This window comes from Sus scrofa, chromosome 17, assembly GCF_054392235.1.
Source record: "Sus scrofa isolate SSC_HxYL_T2T_F1_AM1 chromosome 17, Sscrofa_HxYL_maternal_Yorkshire_Landrace_v2.0, whole genome shotgun sequence".
NCBI lineage: Eukaryota > Metazoa > Chordata > Mammalia > Artiodactyla > Suidae > Sus > Sus scrofa.
This window is the reverse complement of record NC_139399.1, coordinates 43,633,555-43,643,314: the sequence shown is the minus strand read 5'-3', so window position 1 is coordinate 43,643,314 and position 9,760 is coordinate 43,633,555. Positions and strand designations below refer to the sequence as shown.

The following is a 9,760-nucleotide window of genomic DNA, read 5'->3' as shown; positions in this document are numbered from 1 at the left end:
CGGGCAAGTCCCTTCCTCCTCCCAAGTGGGTGAAATTGCTCCTCCTCTGCAAAGTCCTAGGGCTCCTTCCTCTGACAGAAAACACTCTGTTCGGAGCTGCAGGTGTCAGCACTGACCCAACCATCCACCTGAGGGTCACCCTTAGAAAAAACAACAGGATGGAGTTCCCGTCGTGGCGCAGTGGTTAACGAATCCGACTAGGAACCATGAGGTTGCGGGTTCGGTCCCTGCCCTTGCTCAGTGGGTTAACGATCCGGCGTTGCCGTGAGCTGTGGTGTAGGTCGCAGACACGGCTCGGATCCCGCGTTGCTGTGGCTCTGGCATAGGCTGGCAGCTACAGCTCCGATTAGAGCCCTAGCCTGGGAACCTCCATATGCCGCGGGAGCGGCCCAAGAAATAGCAAAAAAAAAAGACAAAAAAAAAAAAAAAAAAAAAAAAGAGCAAACAACAGGACACGCTCTTGGGGAACTTACTGCCTGGTGGGAGGGAGGGGGACCAAAGAAATACATTCGCTGCACATTGGGGAAAGGGCTATGAAGGAAACACGTTTAGTGAGAGACACCGCATGGCCAGGTGGAGATGGGGGAAACCAGAATGGATGGTTGAGGAGGGCGTCTTGGAAGAGATGACATTAAACTGGTATCTGAAAGATGAATCCCATGCAAAGAAAGTTCCAAAAAGAAGACACAGCTCATGTGACAGTGTCAGGACATGAAAGCGCTTGGCGTAACTCAGAACCAAAAGGGGAGTTCTCCTTGTGGCTCCGTGGGTTACAAACCCAAGTGGTATCCATGAAGAGGATGCAGGTTCAATCCCTGGCCTCAGCCAATGGATTAAGGATCCAGTGTTGCCATGAGCTGTGGAGTAGGTCGCAGAAGTGGCTCGGACCCTGCGTTGCTGTGGCTGTGGCTTAGGCCAGTAGCCATAGCTCCTATTTGACCCCTAGCCTGGGAACTTCCATTTGCTGTCAGTGTGGCCCTAAAAACAAACAAACAAACAAAAAAACCGAAAGGAACCTGGAAGAGCGCTGTGCAGAGAGGAGGCTGGCCTCCCCAGAGGTTCCAACACTCTTGAATTACCATCCCTGGCTGTCTCTCCCCTCTGCAGAAGGGCTGGAGTACATGTCACCTCTCTGTCCCCAGTGCAGAGCAAGGCACCTGGCACACAGTAAGCGTTCGGCAAGTTTCTGTGGGCTGTGCTGTCCCCAGACAGGCGAGTGAGCCACCTCTCACTCTGCCTGTTCCCCCTCAAAGCTAGTCCCCAGTTGGCTCGCCTAACTGAAGCACCCGGGGACGGTTAACCACAGACTGGTGATAGAAGCAGAGGATGAAACAGAAGCAGCTGTGAGAGCTACAGTTACGGCCTTGATAAATGCCGCTGACAACCCAGTTGGCAGATGTGACCACCGCATGGTCCTTGGAGACCAGATTCTCAGGGTAAACTTCAATCAGATGGCAACTCTAGCACAAGAGGGCCTGCCAAAATCATGCACCCTGAGACAAACGATCAGTGTGGAGTTCAAAACAGTGTCCAAGGTCAACTGTTTCTATTCACAATACTTCTGACAATGAAACATACGTTGTTTTTTTTCCCTCCACCCCAGCAACAAATTCTCTGATTCTCCAGACACAACTGGGTGTCCTACAATTCAATTCAATACTGACATTAATTCCCAATAGTTAAGAGCCCTGTCCCGTAAGACTGCCCCTGTTTCAGATGCTGAAGTCCAAGGTCGCCACTTATACCTCTGACCAGCAGCTATAACTCTCCGCGGGTTTCCATGACCCTCTGTTCAGGGTCAATAAGTACTAGAATGAAAGGTTCACAGAACTTAGGAAAGCACTTTGGTTACAATCACTGATTTTCAACAAAGGATGGCACTCAAGAACACCCAAATGGAAGAAGGGCACCAGTGCAAGGTCAGGGGAGGAGCTCGGAGCCTCGTTGCCCTCTCTAGGCTCTCCCTGCCCACAGTGCCTCAATGTGTTCACCAGCCTGAAAGCGCTCCAAACCCTCCAAACCCTGGTCATTTAGGGGCTTTTTGGAGACTCCATTAGGCTGGCATGATTGATGGAATCATTGCCTATTGATGATTAACTCAATCTCCAGTTCCTCCCCTGCCTGGAAGTCAGGAAGGGTGCAGAGATTTCCAACACTGGAGTTCCCGTTGTGGCGCAGTGGTTAACGACTAGGAACCATGAGGTTGCAGGTTCGATCCCTGGCCTTGCTCAGTGGGTTAAGGATCCAGCATGGCCGTGAGCTGTGGTGTAGGTTTGCAGACACGGCTCAGATCCCATGTTGCTGTGGCTCTGGCATAGGCGGGCGGCTATGGCTCTGATTCGACTCCTAGCCTGGGAACATCCATATGCCACAGGAGTGGCCCAAGAAATGGCAAAAAGACAAAAAGACAAAAAAAAAAAAAAAAAAGAAAGAAAGTTCCAACACTAAACACAGGATCGGTTCCTGTGGCAGCCAGCCTCCAAACTGAAGCTGTCCATGGGTCACTTTACTAGCATAAGCTCAGGTACGGCTGAAAGGGGCTTGTTAGGAATACTAAAAGATACCCATCACTCAGGAAATTTCAAGGGTGGTAGAAGATTTGGGGGGACAAACTCTGTTTCTTACTGTATCACACAGGTTTGAGTAGTCTCTTGATTTTTTTATTTTTTTATTTTTTTGTCTTTTTGCCATTTCTTGGGCCATTCCCACGGCATATAGAGGTTCCCAGGCTAGGGATCTAATCGGAGCCGTCGCCATTGGCCTACGCCAGAGTCACAGCAATGCGGGATCCGAGCCGCATCTGCGACCTACACCACAGCTCACGGCAACGCCAGATCCTTTAACCCACTGAGCAAGGGCAGGGATCGAACCCGCAACCTCATGGTTCCTAGTCGGATTCGTTAACCACTGCGTCACGACGGGAACTCCCTTGATTTTTTTTTTTTTTTTTTTTTAACAGTTGAGAAGATGAGAAGACAACTTGGTGAGTCAGCAGGAATTTCCAAGTTGCCCGGCTGCCCTGCCCTGTACCTCCCCTGATGTTTAGCCCTGACCCACTCAGAATTCTATTACTTTCAAGAACACACTCATAATTCTTCAAATCATATTTGAACACTTGCCTTCCGGTCGATGAGTTTTGAACTATTCGAAACCAATAATTATGTTCGCTAAGCTAACTTACAGTTTTTAACTCTTTTTGGGGGGGTATAATGACATTATGCATAGCTTGAGGGCATCCTTAACCCACTGAGTAAGGCCAGGGATCAAACCTGCAACCTCATGTTGGATTCATTTCCACTGCACCACAATGGGAACTCCAGTATATATATACAGTACATGTATAGATAGTCTTTTTGTCTTTTCAGGGCCGCACCCATGGCATGTGGAAGTTCCGAGGCTAGGGATCAAATTGGAGCTACAGCTGCTGGCCTACACCACAGCCACAGCAATGCTGGATCTGAGCCACGTCTACAACCTATACCACAGCTCATGGCAATGCTGGATCCTTAACCCACTGAGAGAGGCTAGGGATCGAACCTGCAACCTCATAGTTCCTAGTCGGATTCGTTTCCAATGAGCCATGATGGGAACTCCTATATATTTTTTAAAGTCCTTCACTGTAGTCTTTTGTATAATAGTTCTCCATGCTTCCCCCTAGTGAGGGTAAAAAAGGACTGCAGATAACTTCCTGTGAAATTCTGTTAACACAAATGCTGCTCCCTCTCTCACAAATTCCCTGCCTTTCTTGCCCAGATAACTCCTTGTCCTCTAGATCTCATTGCAAATGCCATTTCTTCAGCCCTTCCCTTATTTACTTGCCCAGAACAGTGTGGCACATAGTAGGTACCCAATCTGTATTTCTTTCTTTTTTTTTTTTTTTTCTTTTTAGGGCTGCACTTGTGGCATATAGAAGTTCCCAGGCTAAGGGTCAAGTCGGAGCTACAGCTGCTGGCCTACATCACAGACCCAGCAACATGGGATCCGAGTCACGTCTGCAACCTACACCATAGCTCACGGCAACACCCACCAAGCGAGGCCAGGGATCGAGTCCCCATCCTCATGGATACTAGTCTGATTTGTTTCTGCTGCACTACAACGGGAACTCCCTGTATTTCTTTTTTTTTTTTTTTAAGGACCACACCTGCAGCATATGCAAGTTTCCAGGGTAGGGGTCAAATTGAGCAAACACCAGATCTGAGCCACACTGTCGACCTACACCGCAGCTTGTGGCAACACCGGATCCTTAACCTACTGAGCAAGGCCAGGGATTGAACCCACATCCTCACGGACACTATGTTGGGCTCTGAACCCACTGAGCCACAAGAGGAAGTCCTCAACCTATATTTCTTAAGTGATTAGCAGCTTTCCTACAGAGGCCTAGGATTTCCTAAATATAATACACATAGTACTAGCTTCTAGTTTCTTGGGATACAAATTGTTCATGGTGTCCTCTGCACACAGGGCCCTGTTACAGCAATAACTACATGTTTAAACGTCTGCTCTGGTCCACATACTCATGTGCTTGTTGCTTTAAATGCAATGCTCATCTTTCACAGTGGTCCTGCAAGGTAGGGGTTACGGCTCCATTTTTACAAACAAGGACCCCAAGGATCAGAGAAGTATACTAAATTCCTCACAGTCACACAGCTGGTAAGCAGAAGCACAACCAGAATTCAAACCCAGCTTGGAGTCCAGGGTCTGAGCTCCTTCTACTCAGTCCCTGCTTTTCCAAGAGAGTACATGACCGCCCCCAGAGATACACTCCAGTAGGCCTGAGCATACGAGAAACCACATGACCAATGAAATGAGCGGCCCATTTCTGGGTTTTTTTTTTTTTTTTTTTTGTCTTTTTAGGGCCGCACCCGTGGCATATGGAGGGTCCCAGGCTAGGGGTGGAATCGGAGGTACAGCTGCTGGCCTATGCCACACACAGCAACACCAGATTCAAGCCACACCTGCCACCTATACCACAGCTCACGGCAATGCCGGATCCTCGACCCACAGAATAAGGCCAGGGATCAAACCTGCATCCTTATGGATACAAGTCAGATTTGTTGCTGCTGTGTCACAACAGGAACCTCTCTTTTTTGTGTGTGTGTGTTGAAAAAAGATAGTTTTTTTTTTTTTTTTTTTTTTGGCCACACTTGCAGCATGTGGAAGTTCCCAAGCCAGAGATCAAACAGCTGCGACCTGCGCCACAGCTACAGAGCAACACTAGATCCTGAACCAGCTGCACCACAAGGGAACTTCCAAAAAGATACATATCTTAAAGTATTATATGTAATAAACTTAAAGAAACTTAAACAAAACCCAGAAATTAAACAAAATGTCATGCCTATTGCCCACACCTCTCAGGAACCTCCATGGAAAAACATGAGAAGCACTCTTTTGTTACCCTTTCATTTCATGTCCCTTGACTTTGTTGCTATATTTTTTATTTTTATTTCTTTTTTCTTTTTGTTTTTTAGGGCTGCACCTGCAGCATATGGAGGTTCCCACTGATTCTTTGAGAGTTCAGATCATCTCTCTTTCATCTCCATACACCTAGCATCTAGAAAAGGACTTTCAACTTTTTTTTTCTTTTTTTTTTTTTTTTTTTCTTTTTTTGTCTTTTTGCCTTTTCCAGGGCCGCTGCCACAGCATATGGAGGTTCCCAGGCTAGGGGTCCAATCGGAGCTGTAGCCACCAGCCTACGCCAGAGCCACAGCAACTCGGGATCTGAGCCGCGTCTGCAACCTACACCACAGCTCACGGCAACGCTGGATTCTTAACCCACTGAGCAAGGCTAGGGATCCAACCTGCAACCTCATGGTTCCCAGTCAGATTCGTTAACCACTGAGCCAAGACGGGAACTCATTTCTTTTCATTTTTAGGGCTGCACTTGGGGCATATGGAGGTTTCCAGGCTAGGGGTCTAATTGGAGCCGCAGCCACTGGCCTACACCACAGCCACAGCAATGCGGGATCCAAGCCGCGTCTGCAACCTACACCACAGTTCATGGCAACACCAGATCCTTAACCCACTGAGCGAGGCCAGGATTGAACCCGCAAACCTCCGGTTCCTAGTCGGATTCATTTCCGCTGCGCCACGACAGGAACTCCTGCTATATTTTTTAAATGCCAACTTTCCAACTCAATCTTGATTTCCCACTGTCACCTCCCTTCACTTGAAAAACTCAAATGTTTGAAGAAATTGGCAGCACGTCAGCCATGGGCATGTCATTTTTAAAAGCGTTAGTCATTTATGAGGACAGCTTTTTGTAGGTACAATAAATCTGATTGATTTTTATTACACATCTTAGCTTAGAATCACTTTTACATTCCTAGACAAAGAGATGATACAAATAAATATCAATTGTAAAACTTAGAGCCCCAAGTATTGGCATATTCTTTGTCTAAAGGTAGCCAAAGAGAAGGTCAAGATCGATTATAACTCCAAGGAGCCATAAAGCCCACAGCCTCCGAGCTGCCCCAGGATCACTCCTTTCATAAATAACCTCAAAAAGCATTTCATTCAAGAAACAAGGGCGGGGAGGAGGGTGGCAGATTTCCGAACAGTACAAGACAAAACCTTGCGTGACAGACAATAGCCAGGCCCACTATTCTTATCCAGTTCCCTCTGAGCTTTCTGATTATGGCTTTGGGAGAGTATATTAATAGCCCCATTTTTGTCCACTGATGGTGTTGAGATGGCCCCAGGTGTTGTTCGCAGTGAGCCTCGACCTCAAGTGGGAAATGTGAGGCAGAACTGATATCCCAGGTTAACAGGGAATCGACACTTCTCAGAAACTTGGCAACGCTTCTACATTCAGTGACGGAGGACTTACAAGAGTCAGACAGGAGAAGCAGAGCGTGGCCCACGCCTGAGCTGCAGAACTCTCTGACGCCCTTGGTCACGGAGGTGTGGGTGGTGCAATTCAAGCAGCATGCAGGCATTTGACGGGAACAATCCAACGACGATGGGTCACTGTCTTAACAAAGTGCTTCATGCCTATGGTTTGTGGCCTTGGGTTCTGAATCCAGGGGTCTGGGAGACATGTGACTTTAAGATTTGAAGCCAGATACATTCCTGCCAATCAGAGCAAAAAAGGGGGCCTGAAGAGGGTTACATGCACGCACCGTCTTAAACTCCTTCTCCCCGATGAGTTTCTTAGATCCTGGCAGACTTGCTTCCAGCCTTCATTAGCTGCTGCACCCACGAAGGCTTTCAGATGGCTGGGAGCACTCTAGCATGACTACAGACGTGAAGACCTGGTCCTTCAGTCGACTGGGTAGGTCTACACCTTTGGCTCAATTCAGAGCCCAAGGTAGCAGCTTTCTGGTGGCAGCAAGACATTTTACTCTCTATCCAAGTATCATCGGATCCATTTGGAGAGAAGAAAAGCACCAGAGACTGCTTGGGGCAAGGGACAGTTTCATTTCTACCCAGGAGTTCGTCTTCATTTCACAGATCAGCAGATGAACACGGCCACGGATGAGGCAAGCCTGTTTTCATAACCCTGCCTGTCCACCTGGCTTTCTTTGTTTGCCTTTGTAGAAAAGTTCTATGGTCACTCAACCACCCGTGGTCTGAACAGTCACCTGGAGACATCAGCATTCATCTAGAGTGCTACCTGGAGCTTTCAACTCTCAGATTTGCAAGATGGGTATGTTCAGTCTACCAAATTTGGACTAGCTTCGAGGAAATGTGGTGCAAGAGAAAGGTGTAACTGGCAGGTGACCTCCTAGGCTTCCCACCTCATCAGTGGGCTCCTATTCAAACAGTTAAGTTCTTAGGAAGTAATAAAGAAGCAGGGTTTGATCCCGAGAAAGATGAGGGAGGCCTCCGTTATGCTCTGGGAACTGCTGCAAAGGGCTCTGGGTTCAGAAAGAACGGTTACTACAAAGGAGATGGGCTGCCAGACGACAGATCTCCAGCCGTAGAACACTAAGACATTGCACTTGGTACCGCCTCTTTCCCATGGGTTCCGATCCAGAAATGTGCCCTGGGAACTGAGCAGCTGAGTTAAAGTGTAACTCAAGGCCCACCTGAGTCGCCACTTTCCCGAGGCACCGTGCCAGCAAGGTGCGCTGGTGTGGCCGACTGGGGACTCATACTGTCCCCTCAGGCTTGGCTCGTGGACTCAGACACCCACATGGGAGCTTCCAGCCTGGTTATTAATCATTCAATGGGCCTTTAATACAGACAAAGGCAACACCTGCACATTAGTGTATTTCTAAAGTCAGGCAAGTTCTTGGTCTCTCTCTCTCTTTCAGACACACATGAACACATTCAAAGATCTCAGGCTTGCACACCGACACACACTGATGAGCTTCTCTTGGGGGAAAAAAAAACGAGTAACGTTAACCTAATGACCAACATAAAACAAAGCTCTGAATTTCAATGATACAGAGAACTAAAACTTACAAACCAAACTAGTATATGTAAACGGGAATTCCTAACTCACTCCTCTAAGCCTGTTTGGCTGCACAGCCACGCCTCGCCACCACCTTGGGCTCTGCCTGTGGGGAGCCACAGGCCTAAGATTGGGTGGGTTTTCTGCTGAAGGCAGGCAGGACCCCTCTGTCTTCCCCTGCCACCGCACTGAGCCTCATGACTCCATCTCTGCACCTGCCTAGTCACCCCATGGTCTCTCTGCAAATACGGAGCAGGGGGGTTAAAAGTGCCACTGTATGTCTCACTCCCCCAGCTCTGGTTCTATCAGAGAAGGCAGAGCCAGCCTCCCTTCTCCCACAGAACTGGCCCACTGCAGAGCATGCTCTGGAGGCAGAAGATGGGCCCAGGCGGGGATGCTCACAGCATGCCTGCGTGGGAAAAGACGGTGACAAATGAAGAGTAAAGTGACACCGTATATGGACATGGCATCAGCTTACAGATTTAAGTCTTTGACAAGATGGTCATGGTTTTGAGGTTTTAAAGAAGCTGTTTCCCTAAACTCTCCACGGAGGCAAAGGGAATGGCATTTCTATTGCTGCTGACATTAAATCCTTCTGGAGCAGAAACTGGTAGCTTCCTTGGAAAACATTTGCTCCTTTGGCAGATCCCAAAGGCAGATCCACTTCTTACTGAGGTGCATGGACCGTGCCCTCGGAGGCTCGGATCCACATGAGATTTCTCCTTTCTAGCTATGAGAACAAGCACCTGTTCAACTTCTCGGGCTTTTCAACCTCACTGTCATTTTATCTGAGGCTCCAAAGACTTGGTCCTGCTAAGGTGACTCCTGATCTGCCCCACTGTTCAACAAGAAGGGAGCCCAGTGTAGAGAACAGGCTGGAAGAGGAGAGGGGAGAGGATGGGAGGGCAAAGAAAGGGACGGGAGGAGCAGGCGAAAGGGAGAAGGGAAGCAAGGTTGCTGGTCGTTCTCTTGCTTTCCACTTCAACTATCGCGCTTCACCTTACCCATGCATTTCTGAGATGCTAATTAAGAGATGCTTCCCAGAGGAGCTGAGTGCCAGATTAGGACTGGCACGTTTCAGCCAGATTAAGTTGGTTAATCTGCAAAGAGGCCATCGCTTCTCCCCAGGGGAATGGTTCTGAGTTTGGGCTCAAGTCCTCTCTGCGGGTTTTGTTTGTCTCTTCTCTCAGAAGGCAAAGGCTGTTTACACCCTGGGAGAGGAGGAAGTGGCTTTACTTTGGAACCAGCCCCCGAGACTGTGGATAAAGCTGAGATGCAGTGGTTCCTGAGGAAGAGGAGGAGGATCCCGACTTCCTTCCACTTTTAGGCCTGCAAAAGTCAAGCACAAGTTTACATCGCACGTCC

The 9,760-nt window shown here is 48.4% G+C and overlaps 1 protein-coding gene across 6 annotated transcripts in view; it reads right to left on the bottom strand.

The window, feature by feature from the left end:
* Positions 1-2,933: 2,933 nt before the first annotated feature.
* The window catches only part of KIF3B (kinesin family member 3B), a 50,604-nt gene continuing 43,777 nt past the window's right edge, over positions 2,934-9,760 (bottom strand). For 5 of the 6 annotated variants that reach the window (XM_085003534.1, XM_021077423.2, XM_021077424.2 and 2 more), the window contains one exon: positions 6,255-9,724. In XM_085003534.1, coding sequence (XP_084859660.1) covers positions 9,628-9,724 — 97 coding nt within the window. In that variant the 3' untranslated portion in view covers positions 6,255-9,627. Of the gene's footprint in view, positions 3,499-6,254; positions 9,725-9,760 lie in introns of those variants that run through there. The other variant, XR_014832152.1, reaches the window with a different exon arrangement.